This window comes from Oncorhynchus masou, chromosome 32 (assembly GCF_036934945.1).
Source record: "Oncorhynchus masou masou isolate Uvic2021 chromosome 32, UVic_Omas_1.1, whole genome shotgun sequence".
Lineage (NCBI taxonomy): Eukaryota > Metazoa > Chordata > Actinopteri > Salmoniformes > Salmonidae > Oncorhynchus > Oncorhynchus masou.
Window position 1 is genome coordinate 247,187 of NC_088243.1, and position 23,076 is coordinate 270,262.

The following is a 23,076-nucleotide window of genomic DNA, read 5'->3' on the forward strand; positions in this document are numbered from 1 at the left end:
GTTATATCACTGTGATGCTCCAGGTACTGTAGAGGGGCTGTCTAGTGTTTGCCACCATAATTCTAATCTCTTTGAGGACCAACTTATCCAGCACGGGCTCTAGGCCGTCCTGCTTGGTGCCGATGGTAGATCCAGCGTTCTTGATAATTTTGTTAAGCCCCTGTTTGCAGCCTCCAACGTGATGTTACACACACACCACCCCCCTTAACATGGGCGCCCCTCAGGGGTACGTGCTTAGTCCCCTCCTGTACTCCCTGTTCACCAACGACTGATTGGCCGTGCACGACTCCAACGCCAACATTACATGTTGTTGGAGATCAGCCTGATCTCTGACAACGATGAGACAGTCTATAGGGAGGAGGTCAGAGACCTGGCAGTGTGGTGCCAGGAGAACCTCCGCATCAACGTCAGCAGGTTAAAAGGAGATTATCGTGGACTTCAGGAAACGGAGGGCAGGGCACGCCACCATTCACATCGACAGGGCTGTAGTGGAGCAGGTCGAGAGCTCCAGCATCCCGGAGTCACCTCTTCACTGTTGACGTTGAGGCTGGTGTTTTGAGGGTACTATTTAATGAAGCTGCCAGTTGAGGACTTGTGAGGCGTCCGTTTCTCAAACTAGACACTCTAATGTACTTGTCCTCTTGCTCAGTTGTGCACCAGAGCCTCCCACTCCTCATTCTATTCTGGTTAGAGACAGTTTGCGCTGTTCTGTGAAGGGAGTAGTACACAGTATTGTAAGAGATCTTCAGTTTCTTGGCAATTTCTCACATGGAATAGCCTTCATTTCTCAGAACAAGGGTTCGCAGTCTGCCTCCCAAATGAGGCAGGGCTGCGCTCCTAGACAGAGTCACCCTCCCAAATGAGGCAGGGCAGCGCTCCTAGACAGAGTCACCCTCCCAAATGAGGCAGGGCTGCGCTCCTAGACAGAGTCACCCTCCCAAATGAGGCAGGGCAGCGCTCCTAGACAGAGTCACCCTCCCAAATGAGGCAGGGCAGCGCTCCTAGACAGAGTCACCCTCCCAAATGAGGCAGGGCAGCGCTCCTAGACAGAGTCACCCTCCCAAATGAGGCAGGGCTGCTCTCCTAGACAGAGTCACCCTCCCAAATGAGGCAGGGCAGCGCTCCTAGACAGAGTCACCCACCCAAATGAGGCAGGGCAGCGCTCCTAGACAGAGTCACCCTCCCAAATGAGGCAGGGCTGCTCTCCTAGACAGAGTCACCCTCCCAAATGAGGCAGGGCAGTGCTCCTAGACAGAGTCACCCACCCAAATGAGGCAGGGCAGCGCTCCTAGACAGAGTCACCCTCCCAAATGAGGCAGGGCAGCGCTCCTAGACAGAGTCACCCTCCCAAATGAGTCAGGGCTGCTCTCCTAGACAGAGTCACCCTTTCTGTCCCAACACTGTTGGTCCTTTAATTCCTCTGGAACCTATAGTGAGAGATGGAAGTAGCGAGGCTACAGGTGTGTCTGTCTGGGTGACAGGCCCCCCGGGCTCAGTGAGTAAAGCTGGGTTCAACAGATGACCAGACGGGATAGTACAGCCAGACCCTCAGACCTGGAGAACCAGACTACAGTACACTGGGTGGAGTAGCAGTACCTCAGACCTGGAGAACCAGACTACAGTACACTGGGTGGAGTAGCAGTACCTCAGACCCGGAGAACCAGACTACAGTACACTGGGTGGAGTAGCAGTACCTCAGACCCGGAGAACCAGACTACAGTACACTGGGTGGAGTAGCAGTACCTCAGACCCGGAGAACCAGACTACAGTACACTGGGTGGAGTAGCAGTGTTTCAAATGAAAAATGGCTCCTGTGTACATTCAGGGTCAGACCCTGACCGATACAGGGAAGACTGGCTAGAAACACACTAGGGTCAGACCCTGACCGATACAGGGAAGACTGGCTAGAAACACACTAGGGTCAGACCCTGACCGATACAGGGAAGACTGGCTAGAAACACACTAGGGTCAGACCCTGACCGATACAGGGGAAGACTGGCTAGAAACACACTAGGGTCAGACCCTGACCGATACAGGGGAAGACTGGCTCGAAACACACTAGGGTCAGACCCTGACCGATACAGGGAAGACTGGCTCGAAACACACTAGGGTCAGACCCTGACCGATACAGGGGAAGACTGGCTCGAAACACACTAGGGTCAGACCCTGACCGATACAGGGAAGACTGGCTCGAAACACACTAGGGTCAGACCCTGACCGATACAGGGGAAGACTGGCTAGAAACACACTAGGGTCAAACCCTGACCGATACAGGGGAAGACTGGCTAGAAACACACTAGGGTCAGACCCTGACCGATACAGGGGAAGACTGGCTCGAAACAAATCAGGGAATGAAAGGATACTAGCCACTTAACGACGCCACACGGTGAGCGATTACAAATAGACAAATGGGGAATAGAGAGGAGAGGAGGGCTCCCTGTTCTGGAGAGGAGGGCTCCCTGTTCTGGAGAGGAGAGGAGGGCTCCCTGTTCTGGAGAGGAGAGGAGGGCTCCCTGTTCTGGAGAGGAGAGGAGGGCTCCCTGTTCTGGACAGGAGAGGAGGGCTCCCTGTTCTGGACAGGAGAGGAGGGCTCCCTGTTTTGGAGAGGAGAGGAGGGCTCCCTGTTCTGGAGAGGAGGGCTCCCTGTTCTGGAGAGGAGGGCTCCCTGTTCTGGAGAGGAGGGCTCCCTGTTCTGGACAGGAGAGGAGGGCTCCCTGTTCTGGACAGGAGAGGAGGGCTCCCTGTTCTGGACAGGAGAGGAGGGCTCCCTGTTCTGGAGAGGAGGGCTCCCTGTTCTGGAGAGGAGGGCTCCCTGTTCTGGAGAGGAGAGGAGGGCTCCCTGTTCTGGACAGGAGAGGAGGGCTCCCTGTTCTGGAGAGGAGAGGAGGGCTCCCTGTTCTGGACAGGAGAGGAGGGCTCCCTGTTCTGGACAGGAGAGGAGGGCTCCCTGTTCTGGAGAGGAGGGCTCCCTGTTCTGGAGAGGAGGGCTCCCTGTTCTGGAGAGGAGGGCTCCCTGTTCTGGAGAGGAGGGCTCCCTGTTCTGGAGAGGAGGGCTCCCTGTTCTGGAGAGGAGGGCTCCCTGTTCTGGAGAGGAGGGCTCCTGTTCTGGAGAGGAGAGGAGGGCTCCCTGTTCTGGAGAGGAGAGGAGGGCTCCCTGTTCTGGAGAGGAGAGGAGGGCTCCCTGTTCTGGAGAGGAGAGGAGGGCTCCCTGTTCTGGAGAGGAGAGGAGGGCTCCCTGTTCTGGAGAGGAGAGGAGGGCTCCCTGTTCTGGAGAGGAGGGCTCCCTGTTCTGGAGAGGAGGGCTCCCTGTTCTGGAGAGGAGGGCTCCCTGTTCTGGAGAGGAGGGCTCCCTGTTCTGGAGAGGAGGGCTCCCTGTTCTGGAGAGGAGGGCTCCCTGTTCTGGAGAGGAGGGCTCCCTGTTCTGGAGAGGAGGGCTCCCTGTTCTGGAGAGGAGGGCTCCCTGTTCTAGAGAGGAGGGCTCCCTGTTCTGGAGAGGAGGGCTCCCTGTTCTGGAGAGGAGGGCTCCCTGTTCTGGAGAGGAGGGCTCCCTGTTCTGGAGAGGAGAGGAGGGCTCCCTGTTCTGGAGAGGAGAGGAGGGCTCCCTGTTCTGGAGGAGGAGGGCTCCCTGTTCTGGATAGGAGGGCTCCCTGTTCTGGAGAGGAGGGCTCCCTGTTCTGGAGAGGAGGGCTCCCTGTTCTGGAGAGGAGGGCTCCCTGTTCTGGAGAGGAGGGCTCCCTGTTCTGGAGAGGAGGGCTCCCTGTTCTGGAGAGGAGGGCTCCCTGTTCTGGAGAGGAGGGCTCCCTGTTCTGGAGAGGAGAGGAGGGCTCCCTGTTCTGGAGAGGAGAGGAGGGCTCCCTGTTCTGAGAGGAGAGGAGGGCTCCCTGTTCTGAGAGAGAGGAGGAGGGCTCCCTGTTCTGGGAGAGGAGAGGAGGGCTCCCTGTTCTGGAGAGGAGAGGAGGGCTCCCTGTTCTGGAGAGGAGAGGAGGGCTCCCTGTTCTGGAGAGGGAGAGGAGAGGGCTCCCTGTTCTGGAGAGGAGGGCTCCCTGTTCTGGAGAGGAGGGCTCCCTGTTCTGGAGAGGAGGGCTCCCTGTTCTGGGAGAGGAGGGCTCCCTGTTCTGGAGAGGAGGGCTCCCTGTTCTGGAGAGGAGAGGAGGGCTCCCTGTTCTGGAGAGGAGAGGAGGGCTCCCTGTTCTGGAGAGAGGAGGGCTCCCTGTTCTGGAGAGGAGGGCTCCCTGTTCTGGAGAGGAGGGCTCCCTGTTCTGGAGAGGAGGGCTCCCTGTTCTGGAGAGGAGGGCTCCCTGTTCTGGAGAGGAGGGCTCCCTGTTCTGGAGAGGAGGGCTCCCTGTTCTGGAGAGGAGGGCTCCCTGTTCTGGAGAGGAGAGGAGGGCTCCCTGTTCTGGAGAGGAGAGGAGGGCTCCCTGTTCTGGAGAGGAGAGGAGGGCTCCCTGTTCTGGAGAGGAGAGGAGGGCTCCCTGTTCTGGAGAGAAGGAGAGGAGGGCTCCCTGTTCTGGAGAGGAGAGAGGGCTCCCTGTTCTGGAGAGGAGAGGAGGGCTCCCTGTTCTGGAGAGGAGAGGAGGGCTCCCTGTTCTGGAGAGGAGAGGAGGGCTCCCTGTTCTGGGAGAGGAGAGGAGGGCTCCCTGTTCTGGAGAGGAGAGGAGGGCTCCCTGTTCTGGAGAGGAGAGGAGGGCTCCCTGTTCTGGAGAGGAGAGGAGGGCTCCCTGTTTTGGAGAGGAGAGGAGGGCTCCCTGTTCTGGAGAGGAGAGGAGGGCTCCCTGTTCTGGAGAGGAGAGGAGGGCTCCCTGTTTTGGAGAGGAGGGCTCCCTGTTCTGGAGAGCCCACAGGCCTACACAGTGCCTTCGTAAAGTATTCTGACCCCTTGACTTTTTTCACATTTTGTTACATTACAGCCTTATTCTAAAATGTATGAAATTGCCCCCCCCCCCTCAATCTACACACAATACCCCATATTGACAAAGCAAAAACAGGTTTTTGAGAAATTACATTTACATAAGTATTCAGACCCTTTACTCAGTACTTTGTTGAAGCACCTTTGCCAGTGATTACAGCCTCCAGTCTTCTTGGGTATGATGCTACAAGCTTGGAACACCTGTATTTGGGGAGTTTCTCCCATTCTTCTCTGCAGATCCTCTCAACCTCTGTCAGATTGGATGGGGAGCGTTGCTGCACAGCTATTTTCAGGTCTCTCCAGAGATGTTTGATCAGGTTCAAGTCCAGGCTCTGGCTGGGCCACTCAAGGACATTCAGAGACTTGTCCCGAAGCCACTCCTGCGTTGTCTTGGCTGTGTGCTTAAGGGTCGTTGTCCTGTTGGAAGGTGAACCTTCATCCCAGAGGTCCTGAGAGCTCTGGAGCACATTTCCATCCAGAATCTCTCTGTACTTTGCTCTGTTCATCTTTGCCTCGATCTTGACAAGTCTCTCTGGTCCTGCCGTTTAAAAACATCCCCACATCATGATGTCTTTTACCGAGGAGTGGTTTCCCGTCTGGCCACTCTACCATAAAGGCCGGATTGGTGGAGTGCTACAGAGATGGTTGTCCTTCTGGAAGGTTCTCATCTCCCCAGAGGAACTCTGGAGCTCTGTCAGACTGACCATGGGGTTCTTGGTCACCTCCCTGACCAAGGCCCTTCTCCCAGCTCTGGGAAAGAGTCTTGGTGTTACTAAACTTCTTCCTTTTCAGAATGAGGGAGGCCACTGTGTTCTTGGGAACCTTCAATGCTGCCAAAATGTTTTGTAGAAACATCTCAAGGATGATCAATGGAAACAGGATGCACCTGAGCTCAAGTCTCATAGCAAAATGTCTGAATTACGTAAGGAATTAAGTAGAAATAAGGTATTTCTGTTTTACATATTTTTTTATACATTTGCAGAAATGTCTTAAAACCTGTTTTCACTTTGTCATTATGGGTATATTATTGTGTGTGGTTTGATAAGGAAAAAATAGCTGTAATCCATTTTAGAATAAATGTTTAAAGTAACAAAAGGTGGGAAAAGTCAAGGGGCCTGAATACTTTGAAGGCTCTGTAGCTACGGGGGCGTATTTAAACATATGGTCCAGTGAGTGTGAGAGACAGACAGGAGGACAGACAGGAAGACAGACAGACCTCTACCTACCGTCTTGAGCTGCTTCACTGCATCCTCACAGATGTGCATTCCTCTTGACTCCTCCACCTCTACATGACCCAGGTACTAAAGAGAGAGACACAGAGCGACAGAGAGACACAGAGAGACAGAGAGAGAGACAGAGACAGAGAGAGAGACAGAGAGAGAGACAGAGAGAGAGACAGAGAGAGACAGAGAGAGACAGAGAGAGACAGAGAGAGACAGAGAGAGACAGAGAGAGACAGAGAGACACAGAGAGAGACAGAGAGAGACAGAGAGAGACACAGAGAGAGACAGAGCAACAGAGAGACACAGAGCGACAGAGAGACACAGAGCGACAGAGAGACACAGAGAGAGAGAGACAGAGAGAGACACAGAGAGACACAGAGAGACAGAGAGAGACAGAGAGAGACAGAGAGAGAGAGAGAGAGAGAGAGACACAGAGAGACAGAGAGACAGAGAGAGAGAGAGAGAGAGAGAGAGAGAGAGAGAGAGAGAGAGAGAGAGAGAGAGAGAGAGAGTTAGTGACTCCGGTAGAAGAAACTGTGCCAGCATGTTGCGAGTTGTTACGTCCTCTTCCTGCTTCTCCCTCCCAGGGGGCCCCAAAAGGTCCCCGTGCCAACGGGTCCTTCCTGCTTCTCCCTCCCAGGGGGCCCCAAAAGGTCCCCGTGCCAACGGGTCCTTCCTGCTTCTCCCTCCCAGGGGCCCAAAAGGTCCCCGTGCCAACGGGTCCTTCCTGCTTCTCCCTCCCAGGGGGCCCCAAAAGGTCCCCGTGCCAACGGGTCCTTCCTGCTTCTCCCTCCCAGGGGGCCCCAAAAGGTCCCGTGCCAACGGGTCCTTCCTGCTTCTCCCTCCCAGGGGGCCCCAAAAGGTCCCGTGCCAACGGGTCCTTCCTGCTTCTCCCTCCCAGGGGGCCCCAAAGGTCCCCGTGCCAACGGGTCCTTCCTGCTTCTCCCTCCCAGGGGGCCCCAAAAGGTCCCCGTGCCAACGGGTCCTTCCTGCTTCTCCCTCCCAGCGGGCCCCAAAAGGTCCCCGTGCCAACGGGTCCTTCCTGCTTCTCCCTCCCAGGGGGCCCCAAAAGGTCCCCGTGCCAACGGGTCCTTCCTGCTCCTGTGAATGATGGTGTCTCAAATGGAAACATACTTTTGTCGAGGGCCCATAGAGATTAGGGTGCCATTTGGGATGCACTATAGGACTGGTTTCTGTAAGTTATATTAATAGACAGTAGACTTAGGGATTAGGGTGCCATTTGGGACAGTGTGATTTTGGGGTAACCCCTGCCTTGTAAGGGTGTGTGCTATGGTCACTGTTACTAACTACCTATAAGGTTAGTATAACTAGAAGAGATGAGGTGTAAAATGTGTCAGCTCAGGGCTCCAGCTATGTGGTTTGAAACTACCCAGAAGCCTCTTCTACGCTGCTGCTACTCTGTTTATTATCTACGCATAGTCACTTTAATAACTCCCCCTACAGGTACATATTACCTCGACTAACCGGTGGTGCCACCCCCCTCCCCTCACATGGACTCTGTACCGTACCCCCCCCCCCCCCTCACATGGACTCTGTACCGCACCCCCCCCCCCCCCCCACATGGACTCTGTACCGGTACCCCCTCCCTCCCCTCACATGGACTCTGTACCGGTACCCCCTCCCCCTCCCCTCACATGGACTCTGTACCGGTACCCCCCCTCACATGGACTCTGTACCGGTACCCCCTTCCCTCCCCCCTCCCCTCACCTCACATGGACTCTGTACGCACCCCCCTCCCTCCCCTCACTTGGACTCTGTACCGGTACCCCCCCTCACATGGACTCTGTACCGGTGCCCCCCCTCCCTCCCCTCACATGGACTCTGTACCGGTACCCCCCTCCCTCCCCTCCCCTCACTTGGACTCTGTACCGGTACCCCCCCTCACATGGACTCTGTACCGGTACCCCCCCCCTCACATGGACTCTGTACCGGTACCCCCCCTCACATGGACTCTGTACCGGTACCCCCCCTCACATGGACTCTGTACCGGTACCCCCCCTCACATGGACTCTGTACCGGTACACCCCCCTCACATGGACTCTGTACCGGTAACCCCCTCCCTCCCTCCCCTCACATGGACTCTGTACCGGTGCCCCCCCCCACATGGACTCTGTACCGGTACCCCCTTCCCCCCCCTCCCCTCACCTCACATGGACTCTGTACCGGTACCCCCCCTCACATGGACTCTGTACCGGTACCCCCGTCCCTCCCCTCCCCCCCACCCTCACATGGACTCTGTACCGGTACCCCCTCCCTCCCCTCCCCCTCCCCTCACCTCACATGGACTCTGTACCGGTACCCCCTCCCCCCCCCCCCTCACATGGACTCTGTACCGGTACCCCCTCCCCCTCACATGGACTCTGTACCGGTACCCCCCCCTCACATGGACTCTGTACCGGTACCCCCCCTCACATGGACTCTGTACCGGTGCCCCCCCTCACATGGACTCTGTACCGGTACCCCCCTCACATGGACTCTGTACCGGTACCCCCTCCCCCCTCACATGTACTCTGTACCGGTACCCCCCCCTCACATGGACTCTGTACCGGTACCCCCCCCTCACATGGACTCTGTACCGGTACCCCCTCCCTCCCCTCCCCCCTCCCCTCACATGGACTCTGTACCGGTACCCCCCTCACATGGACTCTGTACGGTACCCCCCTCACATGGACTCTGTACCGGTACCCCCCCCCCCTCACATGGACTCTGTACCGGTACCCCCCCTCACATGGACTCTGTACCGGTACCCCCCCCCTCACATGGACTCTGTACCGGTACCCGCCCCCCCCTCACATGGACTCTGTACCGGTACCCGCCCGTCTCGCTTGTTATTTTACTGCTGCCGTTGTAATTATGTTACTTTTTTTATTTTCTATTTGTTTCTTAACTCCTTAAAGCACTGTTGGTTAATGGCTTGTAAATAATTATTTCACGGTGAGGTCAAAACCTGTTGTATTTGGAGCATGTGACTATTAACAGCCCCCCCCCCCCCCCCGTGTGTGTGTGTGTCACAGTGGTCCCGCCTGGACGGTTTCCTCTTGTTGGCTATATCGGAAAAATGTATGAAAACAAAAAAAATGTCCTGTTTGGTCTTAATTTAAGGTCAGGGTTAGGCAGAAGGTTACCAGTGTGGTTAAGGTCAGGGTTAGGCAGAAGGTTACCAGTGTGGTTAAGGTCAGGGTTAGGCAAGAGGTTACCAGTGTGGTTAAGGTCAGGGTTAGGCAGAAGGTTACCAGTGTGGTTAAGGTCAGGGTTAGGCAGAAGGTTACCAGTGTGGTTAAGGTCAGGGTTAGGCAAGAGGTTACCAGTGTGGTTAAGGTCAGGGTTAGGCAGAAGGTTACCAGTGTGGTTAAGGTCAGGGTTAGGCAGAAGGTTACCAGTGTAGTTAAGGTTAGGCAGAAGGTTACCAGTGTAGTTAAGGTTAGGCAGAAGGTTACCAGTGTGGTCAGGGTTAGGCAGAAGGTTACCAGTGTGGTCAGGGTTAGGCAGAAGGTTACCAGTGTGGTTAAGGTCAGGGTTAGGCAGAAGGTTACCAGTGTGGTTAAGGTCAGGGTTAGGCAGAAGGTTACCAGTGTAGTTAAGGTCAGGGTTAGGCAGAAGGTTACCAGTGTAGTTAAGGTCAGGGTTAGGCAGAAGGTTACCAGTGTAGTTAAGGTCAGGGTTAGGCAGAAGGTTACCAGTGTAGTTAAGGTCAGGGTTAGGCAGAAGGTTACCAGTGTAGTTAAGGTCAGGGTTAGGCAGAAGGTTACCAGTGTAGTTAAGGTCAGGGTTAGGCAGAAGGTTACCAGTGTAGTTAAGGTCAGGGTTAGGCAGAAGGTTACCAGTGTAGTTAAGGTCAGGGTTAGGCAGAAGGTTACCAGTGTGGTTAAGGTCAGGGTTAGGCAGAAGGTTACCAGTGTAGTTAAGGTCAGGGTTAGGCAGAAGGTTACCAGTGTAGTTAAAGTCAGGGTTAGGCAGAAGGTTACCAGTGTAGTTAAGGTCAGGGTTAGGCAGAAGGTTACCAGTGTGGTCAGGGTTAGGCAGAAGGTTACCAGTGTAGTTAAGGTCAGGGTTAGGCAGAAGGTTACCAGTGTGGTCAGGGTTAGGCAGAAGGTTACCAGTGTGGTTAAGGTCAGGGTCAGGCAGAAGGTTACCAGTGTAGTTAAGGTTAGGGTCAGGCAGAAGGTTACCAGTGTGGTCAGGGTTAGGCAGAAGGTTACCAGTGTGGTCAGGGTTAGGCAGAAGGTTACCAGTGTGGTTAAGGTCAGGGTTAGGCAGAAGGTTACCAGTGTGGTTAAGGTCAGGGTTAGGCAAGAGGTTACCAGTGTGGTTAAGGTCAGGGTTAGGCAGAAGGTTACCAGTGTGGTTAAGGTCAGGGTTAGGCAGAAGGTTACCAGTGTGGTTAAGGTCAGGGTTAGGCAAGAGGTTACCAGTGTGGTTAAGGTCAGGGTTAGGCAGAAGGTTACCAGTGTGGTTAAGGTCAGGGTTAGGCAGAAGGTTACCAGTGTGGTTAAGGTCAGGGTTAGGCAGAAGGTTACCAGTGTAGTTAAGGTTAGGCAGAAGGTTACCAGTGTAGTTAAGGTTAGGCAGAAGGTTACCAGTGTGGTCAGGGTTAGGCAGAAGGTTACCAGTGTGGTCAGGGTTAGGCAGAAGGTTACCAGTGTGGTTAAGGTCAGGGTTAGGCAGAAGGTTACCAGTGTAGTTAAGGTCAGGGTTAGGCAGAAGGTTACCAGTGTAGTTAAGGTCAGGGTTAGGCAGAAGGTTACCAGTGTAGTTAAGGTCAGGGTTAGGCAGAAGGTTACCAGTGTAGTTAAGGTCAGGGTTAGGCAGAAGGTTACCAGTGTAGTTAAGGTCAGGGTTAGGCAGAAGGTTACCAGTGTAGTTAAGGTCAGGGTTAGGCAGAAGGTTACCAGTGTAGTTAAGGTCAGGGTTAGGCAGAAGGTTACCAGTGTAGTTAAGGTCAGGGTTAGGCAGAAGGTTACCAGTGTGGTTAAGGTCAGGGTTAGGCAGAAGGTTACCAGTGTAGTTAAGGTCAGGGTTAGGCAGAAGGTTACCAGTGTAGTTAAAGTCAGGGTTAGGCAGAAGGTTACCAGTGTAGTTAAGGTCAGGGTTAGGCAGAAGGTTACCAGTGTGGTCAGGGTTAGGCAGAAGGTTACCAGTGTAGTTAAGGTCAGGGTTAGGCAGAAGGTTACCAGTGTGGTCAGGGTTAGGCAGAAGGTTACCAGTGTGGTTAAGGTCAGGGTCAGGCAGAAGGTTACCAGTGTAGTTAAGGTTAGGGTCAGGCAGAAGGTTACCAGTGTGGTCAGGGTTAGGCAGAAGGTTACCAGTGTGGTCAGGGTTAGGCAGAAGGTTACCAGTGTGGTCAGGGTTAGGCAGAAGGTTACCAGTGTGGTTAAGGTCAGGGTCAGGCAGAAGGTTACCAGTGTAGTTAAGGTCAGGGTCAGGCAGAAGGTTACCAGTGTGGTTAAGGTCAGGGTTAGGCAGAAGGTTACCAGTGTGGTTAAGGTCAGGGTCAGGCAGAAGGTTACCAGTGTAGTTAAGGTTAGGCAGAAGGTTACCAGTGTGGTCAGGGCTAGGCAGAAGGTTACCAGTGTGGTTAAGGTCAGGGTTAGGCAGAAGGTTACCAGTGTGGTCAGGGTTAGGCAGAAGGTTACCAGTGTGGTTAAGGTCAGGGTTAGGCAGAAGGTTACCAGTGTGGTTAAGGTTAGGCAGAAGGTTACCAGTGTGGTCAGGGTTAGGCAGAAGGTTACCAGTGTGGTTAAGGTCAGGGTTAGGCAGAAGGTTACCAGTGTGGTTAAGGTTAGGCAGAAGGTTACCAGTGTGGTTAAGGTTAGGCAGAAGGTTACCAGTGTGGTTAAGGTTAGGCAGAAGGTTACCAGTGTAGTTAAGGTTAGGCAGAAGGTTACCAGTGTGGTCAGGGTTAGGCAGAAGGTTACCAGTGTGGTTAAGGTCAGGGTTAGGCAGAAGGTTACCAGTGTGGTCAGGGTTAGGCAGAAGGTTACCAGTGTGGTCAGGGTTAGGCAGAAGGTTACCAGTGTGGTCAGGGTTAGGCAGAAGGTTACCAGTGTGGTTAAGGTCAGGGTTAGGCAGAAGGTTACCAGTGTGGTCAGGGTTAGGCAGAAGGTTACCAGTGTGGTCAGGGTTAGGCAGAAGGTTACCAGTGTGGTCAGGGTTAGGCAGAAGGTTACCAGTGTGGTTAAGGTCAGGGTTAGGCAGAAGGTTACCAGTGTGGTCAGGGTTAGGCAGAAGGTTACCAGTGTGGTTAAGGTCAGGGTCAGGCAGAAGGTTACCAGTGTGGTCAGGGTTAGGCAGAAGGTTACCAGTGTGGTTAAGGTCAGGGTCAGGCAGAAGGTTACCAGTGTGGTCAGGGTTAGGCAGAAGGTTACCAGTGTGGTTAAGGTCAGGGTTAGGCAGAAGGTTACCAGTGTGGTCAGGGTTAGGCAGAAGGTTACCAGTGTGGTTAAGGTCAGGGTTAGGCAGAAGGTTACCAGTGTGGTCAGGGTTAGGCAGAAGGTTACCAGTGTGGTTAAGGTCAGGGTTAGGCAGAAGGTTACCAGTGTGGTTAAGGTCAGGGTTAGGCAGAAGGTTACCAGTGTGGTTAAGGTTAGGCAGAAGGTTACCAGTGTGGTTAAGGTTAGGCAGAAGGTTACCAGTGTGGTCAAGGTTAGGCAGAAGGTTACCAGTGTGGTCAGGGTTAGGCAGAAGGTTACCAGTGTGGTCAGGGTTAGGCAGAAGGTTACCAGTGTGGTCAGGGTTAGGCAGAAGGTTACCAGTGTGGTCAGGGTTAGGCAGAAGGTTACCAGTGTGGTCAGGGTTAGGCAGAAGGTTACCAGTGTGGTCAGGGTTAGGCAGAAGGTTACCAGTGTGGTCAGGGTTAGGCAGAAGGTTACCAGTGTGGTCAGGGTTAGGCAGAAGGTTACCAGTGTGGTCAGGGTTAGGCAGAAGGTTACCAGTGTGGTCAGGGTTAGGCAGAAGGTTACCAGTGTGGTCAGGGTTAGGCAGAAGGTTACCAGTGTGGTTAGGGTTAGGCAGAAGGTTACCAGTGTGGTTAAAGTCAGGGTTAGGCAAGAGGTTACCAGTGTGGTCAGGGTTAGGCAAGAGGTTACCAGTGTGGTCAGGGTTAGGCAGAAGGTTACCAGTGTAGTTAAGGTCAGGGTTAGGCAGAAGGTTACCAGTGTGGTCAGGGTTAGGCAAGAGGTTACCAGTGTGGTTAAGGTCAGGGTTAGGCAGAAGGTTACCAGTGTGGTCAGGGTTAGGCAGAAGGTTACCAGTGTGGTTAAGGTCAGGGTTAGGCAAGAGGTTACCAGTGTGGTCAGGGTTAGGCAGAAGGTTACCAGTGTGGTCAGGGTTAGGCAAGAGGTTACCAGTGTGGTTAAGGTTAGGCAGAAGGTTACCAGTGTGGTCAGGGTTAGGCAGAAGGTTACCAGTGTAGTCAGGGTTAGGCAGAAGGTTACCAGTGTGGTTAAGGTCAGGGTTAGGCAGAAGGTTACCAGTGTGGTCAGGGTTAGGCAGAAGGTTACCAGTGTGGTCAGGGTTAGGCAGAAGGTTACCAGTGTGGTCAGGGTTAGGCAGAAGGTTACCTGTGTGGTCAGGGTTAGGCAGAAGGTTACCAGTGTGGTCAGGGTTAGGCAGAAGGTTACCAGTGTGGTCAGGGTTAGGCAGAAGGTTACCAGTGTGGTCAGGGTTAGGCAAGAGGTTACCAGTGTGGTCAGGGTTAGGCAGAAGGTTACCAGTGTGGTTAAGGTCAGGGTTAGGCAGAAGGTTACCAGTGTGGTCAGGGTTAGGCAAGAGGTTACCAGTGTGGTCAGGGTTAGGCAGAAGGTTACCAGTGTGGTTAAGGTCAGGGTTAGGCAGAAGGTTACAAGTGTGGTCAGGGTTAGGCAGAAGGTTACCAGTGTGGTCAGGGTTAGGCAGAAGGTTACCAGTGTGGTCAGGGTTAGGCAGAAGGTTACCAGTGTGGTCAGGGTTAGGCAGAAGGTTACCAGTGTGGTCAGGGTTAGGCAGAAGGTTACCAGTGTGGTCAGGGTTAGGCAGAAGGTTACCAGTGTGGTCAGGGTTAGGCAGAAGGTTACCAGTGTGGTCAGGGTTAGGCAGAAGGTTACCAGTGTGGTCAGGGTTAGGCAGAAGGTTACCAGTGTGGTCAGGGTTAGGCAGAAGGTTACCAGTGTGGTCAGGGTTAGGCAGAAGGTTACCAGTGTGGTCAGGGTTAGGCAGAAGGTTACCAGTGTGGTCAGGGTTAGGCAGAAGGTTACCAGTGTGGTCAGGGTTAGGCAGAAGGTTACCAGTGTGGTCAGGGTTAGGCAGAAGGTTACCAGTGTGGTCAGGGTTAGGCAGAAGGTTACCAGTGTGGTCAGGGTTAGGCAGAAGGTTACCAGTGTGGTCAGGGTTAGGCAGAAGGTTACCAGTGTGGTCAGGGTTAGGCAGAAGGTTACCAGTGTGGTCAGGGTTAGGCAGAAGGTTACCAGTGTGGTCAGGGTTAGGCAAGAGGTTACCAGTGTGGTTAAAGTCAGGGTTAGGCAGAAGGTTACCAGTGTGGTCAGGGTTAGGCAGAAGGTTACCAGTGTGGTCAGGGTTAGGCAGAAGGTTACCAGTGTGGTCAGGGTTAGGCAGAAGGTTACCAGTGTGGTCAGGGTTAGGCAGAAGGTTACCAGTGTGGTTAAAGTCAGGGTTAGGCAGAAGGTTACCAGTGTGGTCAGGGTTAGGCAGAAGGTTACCAGTGTGGTTAAGGTCAGGGTTAGGCAGAAGGTTACCAGTGTGGTCAGGGTTAGGCAGAAGGTTACCAGTGTGGTCAGGGTTAGGCAGAAGGTTACCAGTGTGGTCAGGGTTAGGCAGAAGGTTACCAGTGTGGTCAGGGTTAGGCAGAAGGTTACCAGTGTGGTTAAGGTCAGGGTTAGGCAGAAGGTTACCAGTGTGGTCAGGGTTAGGCAGAAGGTTACCAGTGTGGTCAGGGTTAGGCAGAAGGTTACCAGTGTGGCTAAGGTCAGGGTTAGGCAGAAGGTTACCAGTGTGGTCAGGGTTAGGCAAGGAGGTTACCAGTGTGGTCAGGGTTAGGCAGAAGGTTACCAGTGTGGTTAAGGTCAGGGTTAGGCAGAAGGTTACCAGTGTGGTCAGGGTTAGGCAAGAAGGTTACCAGTGTGGTCAGGGTTAGGCAGAAGGTTACCAGTGTGGTTAAGGTCAGGGTTAGGCAGAAGGTTACCAGTGTGGTCAGGGTTAGGCAGAAGGTTACCAGTGTGGTCAGGGTTAGGCAGAAGGTTACCAGTGTGGTCAGGGTTAGGCAGAAGGTTACCAGTGTGTGGTCAGGGTTAGGCAAGAGGTTACCAATGTGGTTAAAGTCAGGGTTAGGCAGAAGGTTACCAGTGTGGTCAGGGTTAGGCAGAAGGTTACCAGTGTGGTCAGGGTTAGGCAGAAGGTTACCAGTGTGGTCAGGGTTAGGCAAGAGGTTACCAGTGTGGTTAAAGTCAGGGTTAGGCAGAAGGTTACCAGTGTGGTCAGGGTTAGGCAGAAGGTTACCAGTGTGGTCAGGGTTAGGCAGAAGGTTACCAGTGTGGTCAGGGTTAGGCAGAAGGTTACCAGTGTGGTCAGGGTTAGGCAGAAGGTTACCAGTGTGGTCGGGGTTGGTCAGGGTTAGTGTGGGCAGAAGGTTACCAGTGTGGTCAGGGTTAGGCAGAAGGTTACCAGTGTGGTCAGGGTTAGGCAGAAGGTTACCAGTGTGGTCAGGGTTAGGCAGAAAGGTTACCAGTGTGGTCAGGGTTAGGCAGAAGGTTACCAGTGTGGTCAGGGTTAGGCAGAAGGTTACCAGTGTGGTCAGGGTTAGGCAGAAGGTTACCAGTGGTTAAAGTCAGGGTTAGGCAGAAGGTTACCAGTGTGGTCAGGGTTAGGCAGAAGGTTACCAGTGTGGTCAGGGTTAGGCAGAAGGTTACCAGTGTGGTCAGGGTTAGGCAGAAGGTTACCAGTGTGGTCAGGGTTAGGCAGAAGGTTACCAGTGTGGTTAAAGTCAGGGTTAGGCAGAAGGTTACCAGTGTGGTGGTCAGGGTTAGGCAGAAGGTTACCAGTGTGGTTAAGGTCAGGGTTAGGCAGAAGGTTACCAGTGTGGTCAGGGTTAGGCAGAAGGTTACCAGTGTGGTTAAAGGTCAGGGTTAGGCAGAAGGTTACCAGTGTGGTCAGGGTTAGGCAAGAGGTTACCAGTGTGGTGTGGTGGTCAGGGTTAGGCAGAAGGTTACCAGTGTGGTCAGGGTTAGGCAGAAGGTTACCAGTGTGGTCAGGGTTAGGCAGAAGGTTACCAGTGTGGTCAGGGTTAGGCAGAAGGTTACCAGTGTGGTCAGGGTTAGGTTACCAGTGTGGGTCAGGGTTAGGCAGAAGGTTACCAGTGTGGTCAGGGTTAGGCAGAAGGTTACCAGTGTGGTCAGGGTTAGGCAGAAGGTTACCAGTGTGGTCAGGGTTAGGCAGAAGGTTACCAGTGTGGTCAGGGTTAGGCAGAAGGTTACCAGTGTGTTAAGGTCAGGGTTAGGCAGAAGGTTACCAGTGTGGTCAGGGTTAGGTCAGGGTTACCAGTGTGGTTAAAGTCAGGGGTTAGGCAGAAGGTTACCAGTGTGGTCAGGGTTAGGCAGAAGGTTACCAGTGTGGTCAGGGTTAGGCAGAAGGTTACCAGTGTGGTTAGGTCAGGGTTAGGCAGAAGGTTACCAGTGTGTGGTCAGGGTTAGGCAGAGGTTACCAGTGTGGTCAGGGTTAGGCAGAAGGTTACCAGTGTGGTCAGGGGTTAGGCAGAAGGTTACCAGTGTGGTCAGGGTTAGGCAGAAGGTTACCAGTGTGGTCAGGGTTAGGCAGAAGGTTACCAGTGTGGTTAAGTCAGGGTTAGGCAGAAGGTTACCAGTGTGGTCAGGGTTAGGCAGAAGGTTACCAGTGTGGTCAGGGTTAGGCAGAAGGTTACCAGTGTGGTCAGGGTTAGGCAGAAGGTTACCAGTGTGGTCAGGGTTAGGCAGAAGGTTACCAGTGTGTGGTCAGGGTTAGGCAGAAGGTTACCAGTGTGGTCAGGGTTAGGCAGAAGGTTACCAGTGTGTTGGTCAGGGTTAGGCAGAAGGTTACCAGTGTGGTCAGGGTTAGGCAGAAGGTTACCAGTGTGGTCAGGGTTAGGCAGAAGGTTACCAGTGTGGTCAGGGTTAGGCAGAAGGTTACCAGTGTGGTCAGGGTTAGGCAGAAGGTTACCAGTGTGGTTAAAGTCAGGGTTAGGCAGAAGGTTACCAGTGGTCAGGGTTAGGCAGAAGGTTACCAGGTCAGGGTTAGGCAGAAGGTTACCAGTGTGGTCAGGGTTAGGCAAGAAGGTTACCAGTGTGGTCAGGGTTAGGCAGGTTACCAAGGGTTACCAGTTAAGGTCAGGGTTAGGCAGAAGGTTACCAGTGTGGTCAGGGTTAGGCAGAAGGTTACCAGTGTGGTCAGGGTTAGGCAGAAGGTTACCAGTGTGGTCAGGGTTAGGCAGAAGGTTACCAGTGTGGTCAGGGTTAGGCAAGAGGTTACCAGTGTGGTTAAAGTCAGGGTTAGGCAGAAGGTTACCAGTGTGGTCAGGGTTAGGCAGAAGGTTACCAGTGTGGTCAGGGTTAGGCAGAAGGTTACCAGTGGTCAGGGTTAGGCAGAAGGTTACCAGTGTGGTCAGGGTTAGGCAGAAGGTTACCAGTGTGGTCAGGGTTAGGCAGAAGGTTACCAGTGTGGTCAGGGTTAGGCAGAAGGTTACCAGTGTGGTTAAAGTCAGGGTTAGGCAGAAGGTTACCAGTGTGGTCAGGGTTAGGCAGAAGGTTACCAGTGTGGTCAGGGTTAGGCAGAAGGTTACCAGTGTGGTCAGGGTTAGGCAGAAGGTTACCAGTGTGGTCAGGGTTAGGCAGAAGGTTACCAGTGTGGTCAGGGTTAGGCAGAAGGTTACCAGTGTGGTCAGGGTTAGGCAGAAGGTTACCAGTGTGTCAGGGTTAGGCAGAAGGTTACCAGTGTGGTCAGGGTTAGGAAGGTTACCAGTGTGGTTAAAGTCAGGGTTAGGCAGAAGGTTACCAGTGTGGTCAGGGTTAGGCAGAAGGTTACCAGTGTGGTCAGGGTTAGGCAGAAGGTTACCAGTGTGGTTAAGGTCAGGGTTAGGCAGAAGGTTACCAGTGTGGTTAAAGTCAGGGTTAGGCAGAAGGTTACCAGTGTGGTCAGGGTTAGGCAGAAGGTTACCAGTGTGGTCAGGGTTAGGCAGAAGGTTACCAGTGTAGTTAAGGTCAGGGTTAGGCAGAAGGTTACCAGTGTAGTTAAGGTCAGGGTTAGGCAGAAGGTTACCAGTGTGGTTAAAGTCAGGGTTTAGCAGAAGGTTACCAGTGTGGTTAAGGTCAGGGTTAGGCAGAAGGTTACCAGTGTAGTTAAGGTCAGGGTTAGGCAGAAGGTTACCAGTGTAGTTAAGGTCAGGGTTAGGCAGAAGGTTACCAGTGTGGTTAAGGTCAGGGTTAGGCAGAAGGTTACCAGTGTGGTTAAAGTCAGGGTTAGGCAGAAGGTTACCAGTGTGGTTAAAGTCAGGGTTAGGCAGAAGGTTACCAGTGTGGTCAGGGTTAGGCAGAAGGTTACCAGTGTGGTCAGGGTTAGGCAGAGAAGGTTACCAGTGTGGTTAAGGTCAGGGTTAGGCAGAAGGTTACCAGTGTGGTCAGGGTTAGGCAGAAGGTTACCAGTGTGGTTAAGGTCAGGGTTAGGCAGAAGGTTACCAGTGTGGTCAGGGTTAGGCAGAGAAGGTTACCAGTGTGGTTAAGGTCAGGGTTAGGCAGAAGGTTACCAGTGTGGTCAGGGTTAGGCAGAAGGTTACCAGTGTGGTCAGGGTTAGGCAGAAGGTTACCAGTGTGGTTAAGGTCAGGGTTAGGCAGAAGGTTACCAGTGTGGTCAGGGTTAGGCAAGAGGTTACCAGTGTGGTCAGGGTTAGGCAGAAGGTTACCAGTGTGGTTAAGGTCAGGGTTAGGCAGAAGGTTACCAGTGTGGTCAGGGTTAGGCAAGAGGTTACCAGTGTGGTCAGGGTTAGGCAGAAGGTTACCAGTGTGGTCAGGGTTAGGCAGAAGGTTACCAGTGTGGTCAGGGTTAGGCAGAAGGTTACCAGTGTGGTCAGGGTTAGGCAGAAGGTTACCAGTGTGGTCAGGGTTAGGCAGAAGGTTACCAGTGTGGTCAGGGTTAGGCAAGAGGTTACCAGTGTGGTTAAAGTCAGGGTTAGGCAGAAGGTTACCAGTGTGGTCAGGGTTAGGCAGAAGGTTACCAGTGTGGTCAGGGTTAGGCAGAAGGTTACCAGTGTGGTCAGGGTTAGGCAGAAGGTTACCAGTGTGGTCAGGGTTAGGCAGAAGGTTACCAGTGTGGTCAGGGTTAGGCAGAGGTTACCAGTGTGGTCAGGGTTAGGCAGAAGGTTACCAGTGTGGTCAGGGTTAGGCAGAAGGTTACCAGTGTGGTCAGGGTTAGGCAGAAGGTTACCAGTGTGGTCAGGGTTAGGCAAGAGGTTACCAGTGTGGTTAAAGTCAGGGTTAGGCAGAAGGTTACCAGTGTGGTCAGGGTTAGGCAGAAGGTTACCAGTGTGGTCAGGGTTAGGCAGAAGGTTACCAGTGTGGTTAAGGTCAGGGTTAGGCAGAAGGTTACCAGTGTGGTTAAAGTCAGGGTTAGGCAGAAGGTTACCAGTGTGGTCAGGGTTAGGCAGAAGGTTACCAGTGTGGTCAGGGTTAGGCAGAAGGTTACCAGTGTAGTTAAGGTCAGGGTTAGGCAGAAGGTTACCAGTGTAGTTAAGGTCAGGGTTAGGCAGAAGGTTACCAGTGTGGTTAAAGTCAGGGGTTTAGCAGAAGGTTACCAGTGTGGTTAAGGTCAGGGTTAGGCAGAAGGTTACCAGTGTAGTTAAGGTCAGGGTTAGGCAGAAGGTTACCAGTGTAGTTAAGGTCAGGGTTAGGCAGAAGGTTACCAGTGTGGTTAAGGTCAGGGTTAGGCAGAAGGTTACCAGTGTGGTTAAAGTCAGGGTTAGGCAGAAGGTTACCAGTGTGGTTAAAGTCAGGGTTAGGCAGAAGGTTACCAGTGTGGTCAGGGTTAGGCAGAAGGTTACCAGTGTGGTCAGGGTTAGGCAGAAGGTTACCAGTGTGGTTAAGGTCAGGGTTAGGCAGAAGGTTACCAGTGTGGTCAGGGTTAGGCAGAAGGTTACCAGTGTGGTTAAGGTCAGGGTTAGGCAGAAGGTTACCAGTGTGGTCAGGGTTAGGCAGAAGGTTACCAGTGTGGTTAAGGTCAGGGTTAGGCAGAAGGTTACCAGTGTGGTCAGGGTTAGGCAGAAGGTTACCAGTGTGGTCAGGGTTAGGCAGAAGGTTACCAGTGTGGTTAAGGTCAGGCAGAAGGTTACCAGTGTGGTCAGGGTTAGGCAAGAGGTTACCAGTGTGGTCAGGGTTAGGCAGAAGGTTACCAGTGTGGTTAAGGTCAGGGTTAGGCAGAAGGTTACCAGTGTGGTCAGGGTTAGGCAAGAGGTTACCAGTGTGGTCAGGGTTAGGCAGAAGGTTACCAGTGTGGTTAAGGTCAGGGTTAGGCAGAAGGTTACCAGTGTGGTCAGGGTTAGGCAGAAGGTTACCAGTGTGGTCAGGGTTAGGCAGAAGGTTACCAGTGTGGTCAGGGTTAGGCAGAGGTTACCAGTGTGGTTAAAGTCAGGGTTAGGCAGAAGGTTACCAGTGTGGTCAGGGTTAGGCAGAAGGTTACCAGTGTGGTCAGGGTTAGGCAGAAGGTTACCAGTGTGGTCAGGGTTAGGCAGAAGGTTACCAGTGTGGTCAGGGTTAGGCAGAAGGTTACCAGTGTGGTCAGGGTTAGGCAAGAGGTTACCAGTGTGGTTAAAGTCAGGGTTAGGCAGAAGGTTACCAGTGTGGTCAGGGTTAGGCAGAAGGTTACCAGTGTGGTCAGGGTTAGGCAGAAGGTTACCAGTGTGGTCAGGGTTAGGCAGAAGGTTACCAGTGTGGTCAGGGTTAGGCAGAAGGTTACCAGTGTGGTCAGGGTTAGGCAGAAGGTTACCAGTGTGGTCAGGGTTAGGCAGAAGGTTACCAGTGTGGTCAGGGTTAGGCAGAAGGTTACCAGTGTGGTCAGGGTTAGGCAGAAGGTTACCAGTGTGGTCAGGGTTAGGCAGAAGGTTACCAGTGTGGTCAGGGGGTTAGGCAGAAGGTTACCAGTGTGGTCAGGGTTAGGCAGAAGGTTACCAGTGTGGTCAGGGTTAGGCAGAAGGTTACCAGTGTGGTCAGGGTTAGGCAAGAGGTTACCAGTGTGGTTAAAGTCAGGGTTAGGCAGAAGGTTACCAGTGTGGTCAGGGTTAGGCAGGGTTACCAGTGTGGTCAGGGTTAGGCAGAAGGTTACCAGTGTGGTCAGGGTTAGGCAGAAGGTTACCAGTGTGGTTAAGGTCAGGGTTAGGCAGAAGGTTACCAGTGTGGTTAAAGTCAGGGTTAGGCAGAAGGTTACCAGTGTGGTCAGGGTTAGGCAGAAGGTTACCAGTGTGGTCAGGGTTAGGCAGAAGGTTACCAGTGTAGTTAAGGTCAGGGTTAGGCAGAAGGTTACCAGTGTAGTTAAGGTCAGGGTTAGGCAGAAGGTTACCAGTGTGGTTAAAGTCAGGGTTTAGCAGAAGGTTACCAGTGTGGTTAAGGTCAGGGTTAGGCAGAAGGTTACCAGTGTAGTTAAGGTCAGGGTTAGGCAGAAGGTTACCAGTGTAGTTAAGGTCAGGGTTAGGCAGAAGGTTACCAGTGTAGTTAAGGTCAGGGTTAGGCAGAAGGTTACCAGTGTGGTTAAGGTCAGGGTTAGGCAGAAGGTTACCAGTGTGGTTAAAGTCAGGGTTAGGGCAGAAGGTTACCAGTGTGGTTAAAGTCAGGGTTAGGCAGAAGGTTACCAGTGTAGTTAAGGTCAGGGTTAGGCAGAAGGTTACCAGTGTAGTTAAGGTCAGGGTTAGGCAGAAGGTTACCAGTGTAGTTAAGGTCAGGGTTAGGCAGAAGGTTACCAGTGTGGTTAAGGTCAGGGTTAGGCAGAAGGTTACCAGTGTGGTTAAAGTCAGGGTTAGGCAGAAGGTTACCAGTGTGGTTAAAGTCAGGGTTAGGCAGAAGGTTACCAGTGTGGTTAAAGTCAGGGTTTAGCAGAAGGTTACCAGTGTGGTTAAAGTCAGGGTTTAGCAGAAGGTTACCAGTGTAGTTAAGGTCAGGGTTAGGCAGAAGGTTACCAGTGTGGTTAAGGTCAGGGTTAGGCAGAAGGTTACCAGTGTGGTTAAAGTCAGGGTTAGGCAGAAGGTTACCAGTGTGGTCAGGGTTAGGCAAGAGGTTACCAGTGTAGTTAAAGTCAGGGTTAGGCAGAAGGTTACCAGTGTGGTTAAAGTCAGGGTTAGGCAGAAGGTTACCAGTGTGGTCAGGGTTAGGCAAGAGGTTACCAGTGTAGTTAAGGTCAGGGTTAGGCAGAAGGTTAAAGTGGTTAAAGTCAAGATAACATCTGATTTTAAGAAGATAAATTGTAGAAATAGGCGGGGTTTAAGATTTTGTGGCTATGGTAACTAGTGACGACCGGCTCCACACAGGGATGCTGGTCCATGTTGACTCTACAAGGTGTCTAAAGCGTTCCACAGGGATGCTGGTCCATGTTGACTCTACAAGGTGTCTAAAGCGTTCCACAGGGATGCTGGCCCATGTTAACTCTACAAGGTGTCTAAAGCGTTCCACAGGGATGCTGGCCCCATGTTGACTCTACAAGGTGTCTAAAGCGTTCCACAGGGATGCTGGTCCATGTTGACTCTACAAGGTGTCTAAAGCGTTCCACAGGGATGTTGGTCCATGTTGACTCTACAAGGTGTCTAAAGCGTTCCACAGGGATGCTGGCCCATGTTGACTCTACAAGGTGTCTAAAGCGTTCCACAGGGATGCTGGCCCATGTTGACTCTACAAGGTATCTAAAGCGTTCCACAGGGATGCTGGCCCATGTTGA

At 53.1% G+C, this 23,076-nt stretch overlaps 1 protein-coding gene across 1 annotated transcript in view; it reads right to left on the reverse strand.

The window, feature by feature from the left end:
- Positions 1-23,076, reverse strand: part of LOC135526866 (protein numb homolog) — a 64,071-nt gene that overhangs the window by 12,149 nt on the left and 28,846 nt on the right. Inside the window, 1 exon segment of the mRNA XM_064955536.1 lies at positions 6,133-6,207. Coding sequence (XP_064811608.1) covers positions 6,133-6,207 — 75 coding nt within the window.